At 38.7% G+C, this 20,783-nt stretch overlaps 2 protein-coding genes across 2 annotated transcripts in view; one reads left to right on the top strand and one right to left on the bottom strand.

The window, feature by feature from the left end:
* The window catches only part of LOC126252757 (liprin-beta-1), a 1,040,988-nt gene extending 1,025,114 nt beyond the window's left edge, over window positions 1–15,874 (bottom strand). The window contains exons 1-2 of the mRNA XM_049953679.1: window positions 15,750–15,874; window positions 13,730–13,860 (exon numbers count right to left, since the gene is read on the bottom strand). Of these exons, the coding sequence (XP_049809636.1) occupies window positions 13,730–13,847 (118 nt within the window). The 5' untranslated portion in view covers window positions 13,848–13,860; window positions 15,750–15,874. The remainder of the gene's footprint in view (window positions 1–13,729; window positions 13,861–15,749) is intronic.
* Window positions 15,875–16,485: 611 nt separating this feature from the next.
* On the top strand, window positions 16,486–19,159 carry LOC126252760 (uncharacterized). The gene is made up of 2 exons (XM_049953682.1): window positions 16,486–17,213; window positions 18,191–19,159. The coding sequence occupies exons 1-2, from the start codon at window positions 17,197–17,199 to the stop codon at window positions 18,687–18,689; spliced, it is 516 nt and encodes a 171-aa protein (XP_049809639.1). The 5' UTR covers window positions 16,486–17,196; the 3' UTR covers window positions 18,690–19,159.
* Window positions 19,160–20,783: the final 1,624 nt, after the last annotated feature.

Genomic DNA, 20,783 nt, shown 5'->3' with positions numbered 1-20,783 from the left:
TTGGAAAAGCAGTTGAACGGAATGGATAGTGTCTTGAAAGGAGGATATAAGATGAACATCAACAAAAGCAAAACGAGGATAATGGAATGTAGTCGAATTAAGTCGTGTGATGCTGAGGGAATTAGATTAGGAAATGAGACACTTAAAGTAGTAAAGGAGTTTTGCTATTTGTGGAGCAAAATAACTGATGATGGTCGAAGTAGAAAGGATATAAAATGTAGACTGGCAATGGCACGGAAAGCGTTTCTGAAGAAGAGGAATTTGTTAACATCGAGTGTAGATTTAAGTGTCAGGAAGTCGTTTCTGAAAGTATTTGTATGGAGTGTAGCCATGTATGGAAGTGAAACATGGACGATAACCAGTTTGGACAAGAACAGAATAGAAGCTTTCGAAATGTGGTGCTACAGAAGAATGCTGAAGATAAGGTGGGTAGATCACGTAACTAATGAGGAGGTATTGAATAGGATTGGGGAGAAGAGGAGTTTGTGGCACAACTTGACTAGAATAAGGGATTGGTTGGTAGGACATGTTCTGAGGCATCAAGGGATCACAAATTTAGCATTGGAGGGCAGCGTGGAAGGTAAAAATCGTAGAGGGAGACCAAGAGATGAATACACTAAGCAGATTCAGAAGGATGTAGGTTGCAATAAGTTTTGGGAGATGAAGAAGCTTGCACAAGATAGAGTAGTATGGAGAGCTGCATTAAACCAGTCTCGGGACTGAAGACCACAACAACAACTCATAAGACTCGGCAATGACCCAAACTAAAATCTTCATCTGTATCACTGCTCCGCAAGCCATCTGACGGTGTGTGATGGAGGCCACCTCTGGTACCACTATCTCTTCGATTCGTGGATTGCGTGTGGGGAGAATGATTATCGGCAAAACCTCTGTATTAGCTCTAAAATTCTCTCATTGCGGTCATTTCGCAAGACGTATGTGGGAGGGAGTAATATGTTGTTTGACTCTTCCCAGAACGTAATCCCTCATAGTTCCAACACTAAACCACTCCGTGATGCACAATACCTCCCTTGTAGCATATGCCACTGGAATCTGCCGAACATCTCTGTAACGCTCTCGTGCCCACTAAACTACCCTGTGGTGAAACGCGCTGCTCCTTGTCGGATATTCCCTGTCTGGTCTACAAGTTCTACCTGGTATTGGTCCCAACCTCATGAACAACCACTTCTTCAGTGGACGAGTAACGCTTCCTTTAGATTCTTCCTATGAATCTCAGTCTTGCATCTGCTTTTCCTACTATTTGTTTTATTTGGCCATTCCACATAATGTTGTACCAGGTAGTTACTCCTAATTAATTTATGGCAGACACTGTTTCTGGAAATTTCAAATCAATAGTGAAGTTGTAGAGCAGTGAAGTACTTCTCCTACGTACGCACAGTATGTTATATTCATTTACATTCAGGACCAACTGCCAGTCCTTGTACCACCCAACAATACTCTGCAGGTCCTTCTGCACGTCGCTAGTCTTCTGGCGTTGCTACCTTCTTGTAGGCAATCACATTCTCTGTGAATAGCCTTACGGAGCTCCAATAATTTTGCACTAAATCATTTACATATATTGTAAACAGTAACGTTCCTATCACACTTTCTTGTGTACTCCTGATATTACCTTCACATCTGTCAATTTTGTTCCATTAAGAGCAATGTATTGAGTTCTCTGTAAGAAAGTCTTGAATCCAGTAACAAATCTGATCCAACCTTCCATAAGCCTGTATTTTTTTCACTAAACGAAAGTGCGTGACAGTGTTGAATGCCTTCCTGAGGTTTAGAACAGAATGCGGTGTCAACTGGGAGTTCGGAGCTCAGTCTAGTCCCAAGATTTGATTTTGATACTATTCTAACTTCACTCCCTTTTCCAGCAATTTTTTCATGTTAAACATGTATATTTGCATCATAGTTCACAATTCACACTAAACTGCAGGTTCTACCACAACTGATGGAGTGTGATGGTCCTAGGGATGTAGGAAGTCTACAGGATCACACCCTGTAAAATACTCTATGTTCAAATCCACTATTAGGTATGAAACTACCTCACAGATTAAATCAGTATGCCAGACAGGGACTCAGACCTGAAACTTTTGTCTTTCATGGGCACATGCTCTACCAACGGTGCTATCTATGCACAATCGCAACCTGCCTTCTCAGCTTTACTTAGGACAGTACCCCTCTCATGCAGGAGAACTTCTGTTTAGAAGATATTGAAGAAGTGCTGGCTTAAGTAAAACTGTGGAGGTGCATCACAAGTAGTGCCTGGATAACTCGGCTGGTAGAGCATTTGCCAACAAAAGGCAAAAGTTCTGGGCTTGAGTGCCCGTCCAGCGCTTGGCCAGGAAATTTAAAACCAGTGGACAGTCCTCTGCAGAGTAAAACTTCATTCTGGGATTGTAACAAATATGATTTTTTTTTTTAAATGTAGATAGGATTTCACATCAGTTTTGCCTTTGTATTTGTATGCTTAGCAGGTAAATTAACTGCACATCAATTTGAATAGCTTGACCCAAAATAGTTTAAGATAAATAATGAGAAATACATTTTCCTTTTCGGCAAGATCTTCAAATTGTGCAGCAAAGAAAAGGAAAGAAAGATTAAAATTTAAAATACTGTTGAAATCAAGCTCATTCAGGACGCAGAACTATCTCAGAATGACTAAGACGAGCAAACAAATCAGTCACTGGGTTGCTGAAGGGAATATTACAGCCATTTATTTGTATTTACATGAACCACAGAAAATGTATATTAGATCTAAATTAGTATGTTGCTGTGATGATTAAACATCACTGTTTTCAACAACGAATCCAGTGTCTTTAACAATTCACTGCAATTCAAATATAGATTTCTCAATACACTCATTTGAATGGACAGTTTGATGAAAAGCAGAGTATTGGTTACCTTTAGAAACTAGTGTGCCCTTAAACTAACAATGATACAATTAAATTCAATATTTTGGATGAAGCTAACAGTAAATCCTTTGCACACTGTAAAGCTAATGAAGATTACATGTGTGCTCTTTCAGAAATTTCTATGACACAGCTTTCACCCATTTCAATACATCAGTCATACTTCCATCTGGGAAGAAAGCTTGCTAAGCATTACACAAGAATGGTCTGGAAAATAAGCAGCACAATGAAGAGCTGACACTTGCTGAGCTGTAAGGAAAGCTCAGCTATTCCATTCACTGTCTAATGTAAACTATCTGATACCAAAACAGCAGAAAATATCTACTGGTGAAAGTATATGACATTAGTGTCTCTGCAGCTACTCTACATTAACACTAGTTACTGAAAGATCAGCAATCCATATGTACCAGATCACAAGCCATTCCTAATAGCACATAATATTCCAAATTATGTGCTATGGAACTTGTATGTCAACTTGTATCATTTGACAAATATTTCATCCTTAATGTTTGAAATTTAATGAAAGGCTCAGCCAAAGAAGTGTGATTCCTTACATTTATGCACAGCAATTCACTATCTTTGCTCTTACACCAAGGGAAGCCAGTGGTATCAATTATAGCTAGTATCTAGAATCCTGAACAAATGGATACTGGATGCAGGGCATAGTTTTAAGAATACTTCTCTGCCGGGCTAAAGAGGAAGCAAAGTTCTCAGTGCTATACAAAACAGACATCTGCAAGGTCGGAACACTACTGCATTTTGTTACAGACTGCCATGCCTTATATTCTCTAGTTCTATTTTGCTTCCATCAGGTACTAAGATTTTTTAACAAAGGAAGCTATGTTAGAACTTCAATTTCTACAAGTCTCACTATAGATACCGCAATAAAGCAGAATTCTAGTGATCAAACTCCAAAGCATTCCCAACAAACTTTGAAGTACTCCTAAAAAGAATTGCAGCATATAATACCAGATACAGAGGGCTGGATAACACCAAATTACACAGGAGTGAGATTCTGGAGATAAATCTGAGTGTATGTCAAAGGGATAGGCAGATGATAAATGGAGGTGGTGTATTTGTCCCACTAGACAAAAAAACTCATATCCGCTGAAATGGAAATTGAGACTGCATACAAGCTTGTTTAACCAAGACCTGATATCAAGAGTAACCATAAGTTGTAATTGGGCCCCCTGTATCGACCACAATACTCAGTCCCAGATGTAACTTGAAACTTTAGAGATACACTTAAACCAACTAACACATACTGTTATTACTGAAAGAGACATGAACCAATCAATCTTGGATAATAATGGATTGGGTTAGTTACTGTTTGTAAGCGGCAAGCGAGAAAAGACCACTAAGCTCTTTCTCTGAAAATTGCTTGGAATGACTGGTTCAGAAGTCCACTAATGATGGAAAAATATTAGATCTAATGGCAACAAATAGACCCGATCTTTTTCAGTATGTCTACACTGATACTGGTTTCAGTGACAATGAAGCACGTGTACCAATAAATATTACAAAAGTAGATAAGTGCATTTCAAATAAGCAGAAAGAATTAGAATTACATGTTCATCAAACAAGATAAAGAGGCTATTGTGTCATATTTCAAAGAGGAACATTTATCTTTGGTCAGATGCATTAAGTGATATTGTGCCTCAAGTTTAATAGAACTGCGACGAAGCACTGTGAAGACATGTTCTGTTCCTTCTTAGTATATAGTTTCTGTAAACAAACCTCTAAAGAAATGGTAATCACTCCACAATAGCTGTAAGAAAAAACATAGGGCTCCAGATACACAAATGCTAAATGGTAATGTTCTATGCTTTCACTGGCTACTGTTGCTGTACCTTATTGATAGATCTCTTTAAAAAACCCAAAAACATTCTTGTCATATGTAAATGCTGTCACTGGCACAAAATTTAATGTCCAGAGATTCACAAAAATACACAGGAATGGAAACTGGGGGTAGCAAACAAGAAGGGGGAATGCTGAACTCCATTCCTACTGTTCCTTTACAAAGGAAGATACAAAAGTACTGTCCTGGTTCAACACCCGCAACACTGTAAAGAAAAGTGATGTACGTACTAGTATCAGTGATGTTGAGAAACAGCTGAAATTGCTAAAATAAAACAAGCATCCAGGGTCCAATGGAAACCCAGTTTATTATCAATAATTTTCCTCTGAGTTGGCTCCTATTTTAACCATATCATACTGTAGATCCCTCAAACAAAAAAACTGTGCCCAGTGTTTGGAAACAACAGTAATCAGATGTCTCCAATCTCAATTATGACCATCTACTGTAGAACCCTAGAACACATTCTGAACTCAAACATATGAAGTATCTCCAACAGAATGACTTCCACCAGACCAACCAGCATAAACAGCAAAAACTTTTATCAGGAGATCTCAAAATTGAACTTTTCTCACGCAACATCTGAAAGCCATGCATCAAGGCAATCAGCCTGCTGTTGTATTTCAGACTCCCAAAAAATGATTGAGTCAGTACCACATAAACATTTATTAAACATAACTTTTATTAAACATAATCTCATTCATATGGGACATCAAACAAAATTTGGCAGTGGAAAGAGGATTTTTTGGCTGAGTGGATGCAGATATTATCTTGGATAGAGAGTCATTAACAGAAGTAAACGTACCTTCAGGCAAGCCCCAGTGAATTGTATTGGGACCCATGCTGTGCATGTTATACATTAATGGCCTAGCAGATAAAAGCTGAGACTTAGTTATCTTGATTGAAGTAGTATCTAAAAAATTGCACAAAGATCTACTCATATTTTAATGAGATTTCAAAGTGGCGCAAAGATCTGCACTTTGCTTTAAGTATACAGAAATTTACGACTGTGCCCTTCACAAATTACAGGAGAGTAATACCCCATGAATACCACATCAGTGAATCACAATTGGAATCAGTCAACTCAGACAAATATCTGGGTTCATTGGTAGGATACTGGGAAAAGGAGACAGCCTGTAAAGGAGACTGCTTACAAAACACTTGTGCACTTTACGATATAGGTCAAGTGTGTGGAACATTACCATATAGGACTAACAGGGGTTACTGAATGAATACAAAGGTGGTCAGCATATATGGTCACAGGTTCTGTTCGAATTAACGGAGCCTGTCGCGAAAAGATTGAGTGGTAGATGCTTCAACATGGGTTCTGGAAACTATCATCATGTGAAATCCAGCTTGTTCTGTTCATCCACGAGACCCAGAAAGCGGTATATAATGGCATTCAGGTAGGTGCTGTGTTCCTCAACTTCCGTAAGGTGTTTGATGCAGATCTGTATCGCCACCTATTGAACAAAATACGAGTGTACGGAATATCAGACCAACCGGTGGTTGGACTGAAGAGTTTCTAGCAAACAGAACATAGGACATCATTCTCAACGGACAAAGTCTTCAGACTTTGGGCAGATCCCAGAGAAATTTCATAAGTGTATTACTTTTCACAACATACATAAATGACACAGTACACAATGTAAGAAGTTCCATGAGGCTTTTGGCCAATGATGCTGTTGTATACAGAGAAGTCGCAACACTAGAAAAATGTAGCAAAATGCAGGAAGATCTGCAGAGGATTGACACTTAGTGCAGAGAGTGGCAATTGACCCTCAAAATAAAAAAAAAATAGTCAGAAAGATCCATAATTATATATTACACAATTGCAGAACAATCACTGGAAGCATTTACATCCATAAATTATCTAGGCATACGTGTACAAAGCGATTTAGAGTGGAATGATCATCTTAAACTAACTGCAAAAAAGCACATGCCAGACTGAGATTCGTTGAAAGAATCCTCAGGAAATGTAGTCCGTCAATAAAGGACATTATTTGAATATTTCTTGTTAGTATGGGATCCGTAACAGACAGGATTGATAGAGTAAATAGAGAAGATAAAAAGTAAAGTCGTATCAACCAATTGCAGTGGCTGATGCTGCAAGACAGGAATTCTATGTCACAGAGTGGTTTACTGTTAAAATTCCAAGAGTGTAGATTCCTAGAAGAGCTAACAAATCTAAAGCTTCCTTCTACTTATATCTCATGAAAAGACCATGAAGATAATATTAGTGAAATTCAGGTCCACACAGAAGCTTATTAGCAATCGTTTTTCCCATGTACCATTTGCAAATAGATCAGTAAAGGGGAGAAATGACAGTGGTACTGTACACAAAAAACCCTCTACCACACAGCACAAGACAGTTAGCAGAATATAGATGCAGATGGAGATGATGCATCTATCCTGTGAAACCCCACTCGCAAAGTTTCAAAAAACTAGTATTAAGTGAAGAATTAAAGATATACTTGATCCCTTATTAGTGCTTAAGGGGACAACAACTTGAAGAGGAGGATTAAAAAGGAAGAAGAAGAAGAGAAACAAACATAAGATTAGCTGTATCATAAAAAGGACAGACTATTACTCACCGTAAGGATGACATGTTGAGTTGAAGACAGACACAAGAAAAAGACTTACAGATTAAGCTTTTGGCCAAAACCTTCTTCAGAAAGGAAGCGCACACACACACACACACACACACACACACACACACACACACACACACACAAGTAAACACACCTCACACACACATGACCACTAACTTCAACCAGAACGGAACTGGATCAAACGGAAGCAGTAATTCGGAGTGGAGAGGGAAAGGGGGATGAATAGCAGGGCACGGGTGGGGGGTGGGGGAGGAAGTGAAGAAGTATTTGGCCAAATGCCTAATGTGTAACAGTCCTTTCATTGTGTCTGTCTGCAACTCACCATGTCATCTTCACAGTGAGTATCATACTATCCTTTTTATAGTATTAAAGATATGATTAGACTAATCAGAGTGCATGCAACAGAATGTAAGCATTCATTCTTCCCACACTCCATATGTGACTGGAACTTGAAAAATCCTAACACACAGCACAATTCTAAGTACTCTCTGCCAGGCACTTCACAGTGGTTTTCAGAGTATGCAACCAGGTGCAGATACATGAGGCACTCAATGCCAAGCTCTTAACCAGATGACAAATTGCTCACAATGTGTGGACAGTCCTTCCCTCATTTTCTACATAATGACAATCCCTTAGCTACTTGCTGTCTATATACCAGAAAATAATATTAGACTTATTATGTTGAAAGAGTTATAAACAATTTATCAGAAATATGAAAGCTTGGTTGTGGTGGGAGTCAAATTTGGCTGTGGCATCAGATTGATCTGTAGCATAGTGCAACACCCAGGTTAGGTTGAAAGGTGGCAGCTGTATTGACAGCTGATTCTTACATTTATATGCCAGTACATATACTTCCTAAAGGTATTTCTAGTGCATAACAAGAGTGAATTGAAAATTAAGTCTGCAATTCACAATCACAATCTTAAAAGTAAAAAATAATTTTCATATAGCCTATGCATCCCACTCTAGAGTCCAGAATGGAGTTTTATATTCTGGTGCAAAAGTCTGCAGTAGACATCAGAGAGGATACTGAAAATCATCATACATTTTTAATAAAAGTTAAAGATTACATCACACCTTTTCCACAATTTATCAGAATATTTGGATTCAAGAACGTAAATTATGCATAACATCAATGTGTTAGAAACATTCTGACATTGCTCGTACATATGTAGACCAGAGTGCTTCAAGACCAAGTGAGTGACCACAAAATGTGAGACGGGGTGAGCACAGCCTAACTGGATAGGCTGCCTGCACCAGTTACTGTGGGTGAGCATAGAAACTATGACCAAATTAAAGATAATGTTGGACTCCAAAGACGTTCAACATATCTTTATCTGTGTGTGACTAAATTCAGCACAGACTTTTCCTTCGTGGTATGTCTGTAATCATGTTGCTTGAGGGAGCCAATGTAGTAAGACTGGAGCCAATTTGTATATGCTGAAGAAATGAGAGTGCCTAAAAGTCAAGGTAGAATAAATTTCCGTTGGTTGTATGCAAAAATAGCAAGTTTACTGGATACATATTGTGCCTAAACTACTATGCATTATTGTGTTTCCAATCAGGAAAAACTCATAAACAAACATAGTTGTAAGAAATCCTACACTGACACAGCTCCTTCAGAGACACTGGCAGTAATAAAAAAGTAGTATAACAGCAAATTGTTTTACAGTGTATGTTAAAGATATGAGACCTCTTCATGCTGTTTTTGGTGTATGTTTCAAAGCACTGGGCCAAGAGTTAATAGGCCTAGGTAAACATTAATGGAAAGCAGTGTTTCAGATGTGTGACATTCTTCTACTACGAGCACACACATCGAAGATCAGTCTACTGCAATTCGAAACAAAATAACGTTTTCTGTTATTACAAACGTTATTAATAAAACATGTGCCGCAACATCTGATATGTGGACTGATTTGCACAATCAGGAACATTATTTGATGCTTACCGCACATTACATAAACACAGACAGATCTCTTGTCAATAGAGTTTTGTTTAAAACTAAACTGCCAGACACTCTTAAGAAGGTGGGAGTAAATATTATGAAAGAAATAGATCAGAACATTTTGCTGGAGATTCCATAATTTTATTTTTGTCTCTGACCAGAGTTCCAATATAATAAAAGCTTTGGCAAATCTTGAAAGGCTTCCATGTACTACTATTGTACGAACACAGACCTTAGCCACACTTTTTATGAAGATAGCTTCTTATTAAATTATGCTCCAAACATCACAACAAGAATAAATAATGTAAACTGCAGTACATGAAGTGCAGTGGCCTCTGATCATCTGAAACAGTACACTATGCTACAGTCCTTACAAACTCAGCATAAGAAAGTTGCTGCTTTAACGATGGAAAATAATGTCAGTTATAGATTACAAAGATATGATAATGAGCTTGCAGTAAGAACTGTGGATTTCCTGAAACCATTTAAAGGGGCCACAGATAAATTAAAAGATGAAAAATAATGTAACTTTCCAGTTAGTTGTACTTTGGTTTCACAAACTTAAATAAATCTACAGTGTCAATGGCGATGACTGTGAGGAGTTTAATTACTACAGTTACAAAAACTGCTGCATTATGATACGAGGTGAGGAAAGGATAGCTTTCTCATTAACTAGGACAACTGATGTACACTAACAGGGATGAATATTTCAATATGAGGTACAAGAGATTAAAAATCAAGCCCTGAATTTTCTACATGAGAAAGCTGTAATTACTTCCAAATATAAACATGCTATGTTTCTGTGACTGTCTTTTCGTGATCTGAGTTCACCTGACAAAAATGAAAAGCAGGAAATTCTTAGCAGTGTGAAACATGTGCAAGTTATGCATGTACAACATGCAATCATTAACATAATCATTCTTGTGTAGCTATTGAATAGTGTCTGATAGCCTACCATCAACATAAAACACATTTTTTTCCAGGTAGACCTTCATAATTTCCACAACAGTTCTACATTACTTATCTCTCTTTTGTTTACTAACATAGAGCATTAAAGTGCAGTGCAAGTGCCATCCAGTGTTTCATGAACAGGAAGAATGACAAGTTGCCTGCAACAGATCTCTGTATTTTAATGCACTTCAGAAATGATAACATTTTAAAGTTGTGGAACCGACATCAAAAGAATCTACCAGAGGTTGCTGCAGTTGCAGGATGTATTTTACATATCCTAGGAACAAACACAGTTAGTGAACAGTACTTTAATAAAGCTGGCATGTCATTAGCATATTGTCGCAGCTAATTACATCCAGAAAGCATCAGTGATCTACTGCTGATCAACATGAACGAAAAAATTTTTACTCTTGTAAACAACTGAAAGGTGCAAAAAGTTACAGGACAGTCATCTCCTTGAGTTCAGAATAATATTTATTTATTTATTATGTAGAGAGAGAGAGAGAGAGAGAGAGAGAGAGAGAGAGGGGAAGGGGTGGGGGAGGGAGAGAGCAGGTTTGTGCTATGTGGTAAGGCTATGATAGGGGAAACATCAAGAAAGAATGGTCATGCTCTGTTTTTCACATATATGATTAGACAACAGATGTGGAATGTAAAGCCATGTGCGGCTGGCCCTTGGTGCACAAGTCCTAATCGGCCAAACATAAAGCACTGCAGCACTCTAATGTAAACAGCTGATGATGGCATGCGTAAAGTTACAAAAATTCTGGGTATCAGATGAAAACAGCAGTTGGGTAGTAGAAGGGGAGGAGCAGTGCCTTTTTCTAAGTACAGTAGTTGTTTTTCTCCTGATTATATAGACATACGTATTTTTATGTGTGATACCTTAATATATGTGCGCGCTCACACGTGCACACGTGTGTTGGTTGTTTTTTCTTTGCATCAAACGGCCTTCCCACAAACACATCACAAACTTTATGTTCTGATGTTTTCTGTGCAGTCTTAACTGCGCCATGAAGTGGACTATGCCTGTCAGTATAGACCATCTGTTATGTGTCCTGATGACCATGATTCAATACCTGATCTGTTGCCCAGGGGAATGAACATTAATAGATGTACTACCCAACCTAAAAACATATGACTCGTAACAGTTATAATTATTAGTCAGCAAATGACATAAATACTGATGTAATGTTGTTCAGTACACCATCCTCAGTAACCAATACAAATATCTGCACTTACACCCATTACTCCCTGCATATACAGTGTCTCTCATAAGAGTCACAGGTCTGTTTTATTGGGTGTTTTGGAAGATATCTGCAATTTGTTTTTGCAATCTGTAGCTGGTGTCAGCCCAAACAAATGCTGGTCATGAAGTCTTTCATGCAATGCTCAGTGTTAAAGAAAAGCATTGGTTTGTTTCCCATGACAAACAAAATTATTTTTAAAATAGTAGTTTATATGCCCATTTGATTGAGCAGACCCAAGTTACTCAAGGATGATGTTTGTTACATCAGTCTGTCTTAATAGGGACAATAAAACACGAAGAATAACTGGTACTCTGGCAGCAACTGAACAGCACTGCTGCAGGGTGGTAGCAACCAGCGTGGGCCAGGACGATGCTGGAGTACTGGTTATTCTTCATGTTTTACTGTCTCTGTTAATGAACATCGAAAGCACTTATATCACACTAGACTAATTTGTGACTGCTCTATTAAATGGGCGTGTAAAATTTCTCTTTAAAAATCATTTTGCTTGTAACGGGACACAAACCGACACTTTTTGTCAACAATGGGCATGGCATGAAAGGTGCGATGAGCACTATTTACTTGAGCTGGCTCCACCTACATACAACAAAAACTAAACTGCAAATATCTGCCAAAAAACCATAAAAATGCATCTGACGACCCATAGGAAAGACACCCTGAATGTACAGGGTGTATCGAGTATAAGTGCAGATATTTCTATTTGTGACTGAGGACACTCTACGAGCAACACTCATTACATCAGTATTTACATCATTTGCAGACTAATAACTATAGCTTCTACAAATAGTGTGGTTTTAGGTTGGTTAGTATCTCCAATTACATGTGACAGGAGCAAACCAATAATGCTAATTTTCCCCTGGACAGCAGTTCATATGTTGAAGTGTGGGCACATGGAGACAAAACAGTTAGTCTATACTGACATGTAGTCCACTCAGTGGTGCAGTTATGACCATGCAAAAAACACAAGGTAGTAAATGATACATGTCTGTGGGAAGACTGTTCGACGCAGAGAGGAAACAACCAACACACTGATGTGTGTACATATTAAGGTGCCACATATAAAAATATCTGGCGTTACATCCACTACAACCTGTTTATAAGTATGAGTAGATTACAACCTGTTATAATTTGTTGTTGGTATAATTTACAGAAGGAGCTGGGAGTGGCTGCTTCTGTCTGTTACTGTATAACTTCACTTCCTGAATGATTTTTCACTCTACAGCAGAGTTAGCCTGATTCGAAACTTTCTGGAAGATTAAATCTGTGAGACACACTGGAATTTGAACCTGACACCTTTACCTTTTGCGGGCAAATGCTCTAGCAACTGAGCTATCCAAGCACAACACACTACCTGCCCTCACAGCTTTTCTTCTGCCAGTACCTCACCATCTACCTTCCAAACATCACAGAATTTCTCCATCTTACCTTCTGGGACTAGCATTCCTGAAAGGTAGGATATTGTGAAGTTTGGAAGGCGGCAAAGCTGGTGCAAGTAAAGATATGAAGGTATGTGGTTAGTCATGCTTGGTTGGCTCAGATGGTAGGGCAGCTGTCCACGAAAGGTGTATGTTCAGCCATGTCTCCTCTATATCCTTTCTTCCATGAGCAGTAGTCCCGCAAGGTATGCAGGAGAACTTCTGTTAAGTTTGAAGGTAAATGATGAAGTACTGATGTATGTTCTTTCTTCTTTTTTAATGATTACCTACTCACTACAAACCCAAATGGTAATGATGAACAATATTTCAGTGAAAACTGCTACTACCACGACTAAAAACAAATGTCTACTTCCCAAGACTTAGAAATGTTTGTTTAACTGATTTCGCAACAGAGACACAACACCTCACAAACTGTAGGCACAGAGAATTTCATTAAATTTAAGTTTGTTAGAACAACTTCTAAAAAGCTGATCTCAATTACATTTTTAATTTATCTTACAAACTGTGTTTAAGATTGCAAGTCAGTTATGAGTGTTTCATACAGATAAATTACAGAAGATCATCCAAAAGCGTACTTTTGGTTCACAAAAAGTACAGTAAAATAAATTTGACACACTCTTTTGACTTGTGAAATCGTAGTCAACAATCAATATAAGTTCTTTCAGATTTATTACAGTGCAGCAGAACAAACTGTTCTGATTCTTCTCACTGTGATGTCCATAAATATACGAAGCAGAAGGTTACCTGATATGATCCCATCCATCTGCTGCAAAGCAGCTTCAAGCATTTTGCTGGCTTCTGCATGTGGACTGCCCAAGGCCGCTTCTCGTTGTTCTTCGATATGCTGTTCTGCCTTTCCCATTGTCTTTTGACACCTAGTTGGACAAATGAAATCTTGATTCAGAAAGAAACTATGACGGAATACTTTACTCACAAAAGATATTTTGCATGGAAGAAACAACGCTGACAACGCTGCTGCATTAAACATGTGAGTCTGCAACTTACCCTATACTAGGCACTACTTCTTAGTAGATGAAGTAATTAAATGGACATGAAGTTTCACATTGTTTGGGTAATGCCTCACACAAAACCATGGTATATTTAACTTATATTAATAAAATGTCAACTGAGTCTCTAAACTATTGAAACTACAGAGTACTTATCACTGACACACATGCCAGCAACACAGCAGGCAAAAATGTGAAAAGGTAAAGCAAAAATACGTCCTTCGGAATATACAGCTTTGCGGTCAAACAATATAGATATTTTTCTGCCCTTGCTTTTGAGAAGAAAGTTTTGCTCTCTTTTATTTCTGAATCTGTACTTATCATCTGGCATAACACAATACTCGAGAGAATATTTAGGATACAGTCACACAGTCTATGGAAAAAACTATTGTTTCTTCTTTCTGTGCTTTGTTTCTCTAAATTAATTGCTTTAATTCATAATGACAAGGTAGCACAGAGTTGGACAGGTTGACTGAAGTCTTTGACACAACTTTGTCAACTTGCAATCAAATTGTCCCCTCCAATACAACTTACATCTTGGGCTACAGTACAATATAACACTTACACAAGAAGAGTGCCCTTATAACAGTAGCCCATAACAAATGTGAGGCTGGAACAGTCAAAAACATGTCAACCTTAGATATCAGGAACAACTATATCTCACAGTTGCCACATTAGATATGTTACCCTTGATATTCTTTTGCAAGTATGACTGCTGTCTCCTCCCCACTCATAACTTACATGAATGTGTAAAAGTTTAACTAACTTACTTTCTATATTATTTGTCCACAGTGTGATGGGAGTTTTTAAACATCATCAAAACCAACTACCATGGAACCAATGACCAACATTTGGGGCAAGACATCCTGCAGACCTGTTAGCAACACACAATAAATTATGCTAGCTGGATATTTCAATTTTATTTTAGTTTATAGAGGTTCATGACATATTTTCTTGTCCTCCAAGTTCTGCACAGAATTTCTTTATACTGTTTGACATCACAACATAATTATCCCAGAACTTAGTTAAATCTCATAGCCCATCTTTCAATCATTCGTCTTCTTTACGATTTTATCAACAGTTCTTGCTGAGTATTAAAGATGTTACCCATGAAGGAGTAATCAGATCCAATTTGCTCATCGACCTCTTTCGTAACACACTCAAACTATGCATCCCGTATGACTGTGGGTGGTTTTGTTTCGTTAACCTGTTTGACAGAGCTAGTGTAAAACTGATACCTACAGGTCACATTTCCGTGCTATTGTCTGTTGTGTTTGTAATCTAAATGTAATTCTAACAAGAAAATTGATGAAACAAAAATCTACCAATAACAGCAGCAAGTAAACAAAATTTTACTTCCGTAAACAGTGATCATAAAATGATTAACCACCACAAAATAACGTAAATTTCCTTGTGGCGACTATATTATTCAAAGATGTTTTGCACTAGAAAAGGGAGGAGACTAAAATTTTATGCAGGCTTTGCGATGTTCTAACGCACATAATTGACATGCAGTAAAAGTATACCTTGCTGGACAATAGGTATCACAATTCTCTATACAATTCTATAACTAAAGAAAAAACAAGTATAACTTACAAATGACATGTGTCAGACTAAGTAAAACTGACAGACCGGGTCATAGTCGGTAGATACAAGAACTTATGTACCTCACATGAGACTGTCAACAACTGTCACCTGACATAAACAATACGCTATTCGAGTAGGACAGTGAATCACTAGGCATTCAGCCTACTTACCGAGCCGCGACGTCTGTAAAGCACTGTTTACATACGAAAAAAGCTACAACCCTAAATAAACAAAAATAAAAAGACGCGTTACACGAATCTACGGAAGCGATAAACACAACACAGATAAAAACCAAAGATACTAAGGCCCGGCCCACAAAGATATAAAACTCGGATAGAACGCGTCATTGTTACCAACATGGATATGATGGAAGAGCCAAATAACAGATTTCTATGGCCTTAGACATGTGCAAACGGTGCAACCGGACAGGGCCCTGCGCAAAACATTATAAGGTATTTGAAAACTGTCACCCGTAATTTTGTTATTACAGATAAATGGTAAACATAAAGTAAGGTATTTCTTCCGAAACTACTTTTTTAGGTTCGTTTGAGCAGTTGCCATAGAACGCCAGAAAACAAGCGTTACTGCGCATGCGCAGCTACGATGACGTAGAAAGCCCGTGGTTGGTGTTTGCTCAGTTCATACGCGTTTAGTCGCATTTCTGTCGGGAATTTCGTGTAGTGAGGCACGAAGTGGCCAAGTGCCATGTGCAGTACTGCGGCGTGTTGTTGAGAGGAGCCACACGGAGCTGTTCTTGGAGCAATTGTTTTATAATGTATCAAGATAAGGAATGCGAAATAAGTTTGTTTGCTTGATTGGGAGGGGGGGGAGGGGAGGGGCCAACCACCTAGGTTATCGGTTCCATCGGATTAGCGAAGGATGGGGAAGGAAGTCGGCCGTGCCCTTTTAAAGGAACCACCCCGACATTTGCCTGAAGCGATTTAGAGAAATCACGGAAAACCTAAATCAGTGTGGGCAGACGCAGCTGCAAAATAAGGAAGTAGTTCTTGGCGTAATATTCATTTCAAAACTAGACTCTATAGGTCAAAGTAGGTATCCTAATATTTTGCTACGTGGTGACTTTAAAACGTAGATTTTTTTTAGTCGTATGCTGCACTATTCTTGTGTAGCATTTCCAGTCAGGTTTACTTCTACAGAGCACAGCAAAACGTTACTAAAGGTACTATTTTGCTGCGACTGTCCGTCGTAGCGGCGGGCAGTAACCGCCAGCCGTAACTGCCGACCTTCACTGGCTGTGTATTTCGTTGAGACTGCTGACCGCAGCGGCCACGCCACTCAGTGAGTTACCTCTGTGAAAGGAACACGCACGCGAGTTCGCAACGTGGATGCTAATACCGTTCTAGGTTTTTGGCGGACGAGGGAGAAGAAGAGGAAATTATTGCAATGCTTACAAGATCTTCTCCCCACAGCATTTTCCAAACACGGAAGAGTGAAGGAATTTATGCTAACTTAAAACACCGGTCACTTACGAAACGATGAAGAGAGGTTCAGAAATTTCTTTAGACTCAGTTCGATTTTGTTTTAAGTCTGGTGAAAGAAGATATAGCAGGAACAGCTACCAGTGCAGTGCAAACTCCAATAGAAGCCGACGAAAAAATGGCAGTGACTTTACAGTAAGTAGCTGTATAAAAACATACGTATTCATCAACAATGGTTTAAAATGGATAATTTTGTGTCTCTATGAAGTAACATAAATTTCTATTAAAATAATAGGTTTATTTGGAACGACTCAGGGCCTGTACAGTTTGTTGTTTATTTTTACATTATCTTTACACTGTGTTTACATTATGATTAGTAATTATTTTAAAAAAGTAGTATCACCTGCTTGTGGTTCGACGTTTATTAATGGGGTGAAAGTGTACGTATCGTCTCCAACCGATGAAGTTCGTTCGAAAGGGGATGAAAGGGAAGACGAGCCAGAAGGACTGATGCTGACAGGTAGTGGCACAAGAGATGATTCTGAAGAACTGTCAAGTCCCGTAACATAGCTTAAAATGTCAATTTTCGCTCTATTAATGAGGTGACGTGGTAGTTTCCTAATGGACGCTGCGATGCTTCTCATGAACAGCCCCACATCAAATTCCGGCTCCCGATTATTAGCCAAGCGCTGCAGCAATTCCAATCGTTGTTGGCCCCTTTGGTTGATTGAATCCCAGTGTGTTTTCCTCGATCTGCAAGCTGAGATGGAAGAGTTGGCAGCAGCTGCGTCACTAGAGAACAAGGCAGCAATGGCTTGTGGAGTGTCAGGTCCTGTTTCATTGGCATTTTGTCCATCTTCATCAGATAGCAGTCCTTCAACACTTGTTGGCTCCTTTAGAGGGACACTACAAAAAGACGACCGCTCCCTTTCTACATCTCTCAAAAAGTCTAGCCTGTTGAACAATGCCCATTTTGTTCTTGAACTTGGTGCTGCAGAACCTGTTTGCAGTTGTTGTTTTCGAACAGTTTTCCAGTAGTTATCTCTGATGTCTTTCCATCTCTTTTTACACTGGTTACCTATAATGGAACGATATTTGTTTAGCTGTGTAATTAGAACAAGACATATTATTTATGTTTCATGTTTTAATAATAATTATGGTGTGTGTTACAGGTTTCTAGCTACAGGGGAGTGTTTCGTGTCCCTTGGATATGGTTTCCGGATGTCACCAAGCTACGTGAGCATCATAGTTCGTGAAACAGTAGAAGCTATGTGCCAACACTTGGCACCTATCTTCCTGCCTCCTCCATCTCGAGAATCTTTCAGGGAAGGCGCTAAAGAATTCTACACTCTTTGGGGGTTCCCTAACTGCTCTGCTTCGATTGATGGGAAACATATAAGGATACGGTGTCCTGTAAAAAGTGGTTCCCTTTTCTGGAATTACAAAGGGTACTTCTCCATAGTACTTTTGGCATTGGTTGATGCGAACTGTAAATTCATTACGATAGACGTAGGTTCATATGGGAAGGAAGGAGACAGTGGCATATTTAATAAGTCAGCAATGGGGAAAATGATCATGAAGGGAGACGTGTTTCCAGCAGATGAAAAGCTTCCATTAACTGACATCAAGATGCCATTTGTTATAGTAAGCGACGAGGCATTCCGCTTGTGAAAGCATATTCTCAAGACTTACACTCGCTCGTCTGCCCAGCAAAAGCGACCTGCAACTATAAACTGTCACGAGCATGCCGAGTTTCTGAAAACGCTTTAGGACTTTTGTGTCAGGTATTTCGAGTGTTCTACACAAATCTGAATCTGCAACCTAAAACATGTGATAAACTCGTTACAGCTTGTTGCTGTCTACACCATCTCCTCAGGGATGCCTATTTAGAAAAAAGAGAACGAGATTTTTATGAACTTGACCATGACGTGAGTTTACCACAGAACATTATTCCCCTGCCCCGAACAGGGGGATTCTACTTCTGTGAACCTACAAATCAATGATTACAACCTGGAAAAGAACTATGGCTCAAATAAAGGAAATAAATTATTATTACTATTCGTAACGACTATTCTTGTAATCGTTTGGTGACAGAAAGAATGGAAGCATTGTTGTAGCCTCCATATTGTACAATTTGTCACAGTGGGAAAAAAACATAAATAAATGAATGTGTATATGCAAAACACTTACCATCTTTTTTCATTGCTTCTCCTATCTTCTTCCACACCTTATCCTTTGCCATCACATTTCTGAAATCTGTATGCTTATGATCATACAGTATAGAGTATCTGCTCACATACTCCACTAACTGTTCATCGTCGTCACCATGAAAACCTTTCTTTGACATAGCGCGTCATTGATTTCTGCAGTCATCAGACACCTGGCAGCCGTGGCCCAACTGCTTGACTGCTTCTGCAGCGGCCGAGACGCGGCAGTCGCAATGACGTCACGACCGCTGACTGCCGAGCAGTTAAAACGACATATGTTCCGTTGCTTTGCCTAAGAGCAGTAGTCAACTGCTGACCGCTACGGCTGGCAGTTGCAGCGAAAAAGTACCTTAAGAAGGAGTACAGATTTGTTGCAAAAAATTAAAAAAACATTTCATCGTGTAGTCCACATCAGAACAAAGGACAAAATGTGTAAAATATTAACAAGGTTATCTGTGAGGCAAAGATACTGTACAACTGGCAGTATATATTTTTCTCTAGGAATATATATTAAGCCACGTGGGGAGTTAAAACGATAAAACATGGTGTGTGACCAGTCTACAATTTAATTTACCACGGAATTCCATTTGATGCATTTAAGACATATTTAAACAACACAAATTAAGAAATAACGGCAAGCCTTGAAAAGTACCAAACAAGTGTCTTGTGGTTGAGAAACAATGTGTTTCACAGAAGGGAGATCTGTAAAATTCTCCTAAAGCTGTCAGTACATTTGAAATAAAATATATACTTCAATACTACTGACCAAATTTGCCCGATTAGCCAGCTTCAAGTGAATATTTATGAATGTTCGTACGTATATAGCATTAAGAGATCTTATGGTGTCATAAAAGAAACGGCATCAGAGACTACTCCAAGAGCATCAGAATTTCATAAACCATACTAAGTGTACATTTTTATGTCCAGATTCTCACTGAAATACCTAATATTAAACTTTTTCTGTGTGGTTTTCTGGATGGCAATTTTCTGGCGTACCAATACTGTATTACCTCATGTTTGGTTCTTAATTATGATACAATTTCAGGAAATGAAAAGGTGCACTTGAAATTGAGCAAACAGTTGAAACTAGCCAGTAGCGTGGAATCAAACACTTCGTGTCAAGTAAATTGACTGCCTTAGAGGAAAAGATTAATAGAAGCAGATTTCTTTAGCAAACCGACAAAAATAACTTGATTGCTAATAATGTGGAAATAATATAAAATCAGAAATTGAAACTACTAACATATTTCAGTCTTCTGTGGTTATGGGAATGTATTGAAGAACTTGACGGCTCTTGGTCACAGACTTTTTTTTTTCATTTGACGTAGGAATCGCAACAAAGACAAAACAGCAACATTATGAAAAGTACGGGTTACGTCGAGAATGACTTCCTTCCCCCTGTTGAATCTGGCAGGTTGGGTACGCCACAAGAATTTTTGCTGTGTGGCATTTGGCTGCTTGCTGCTACTGCTCATACAGCTAACAGCTACACTTTACATGTAGCCGGAAGTGGAGAAGGCACTACTCATCCATGAATTCAGCTCTGCACATGCGCAAG

Source organism: Schistocerca nitens, chromosome 4 (assembly GCF_023898315.1).
Source record: "Schistocerca nitens isolate TAMUIC-IGC-003100 chromosome 4, iqSchNite1.1, whole genome shotgun sequence".
NCBI lineage: Eukaryota > Metazoa > Arthropoda > Insecta > Orthoptera > Acrididae > Schistocerca > Schistocerca nitens.
Note: the sequence above shows the minus strand (reverse complement) of the source record. Positions and strands in the feature narration are given on the sequence as shown.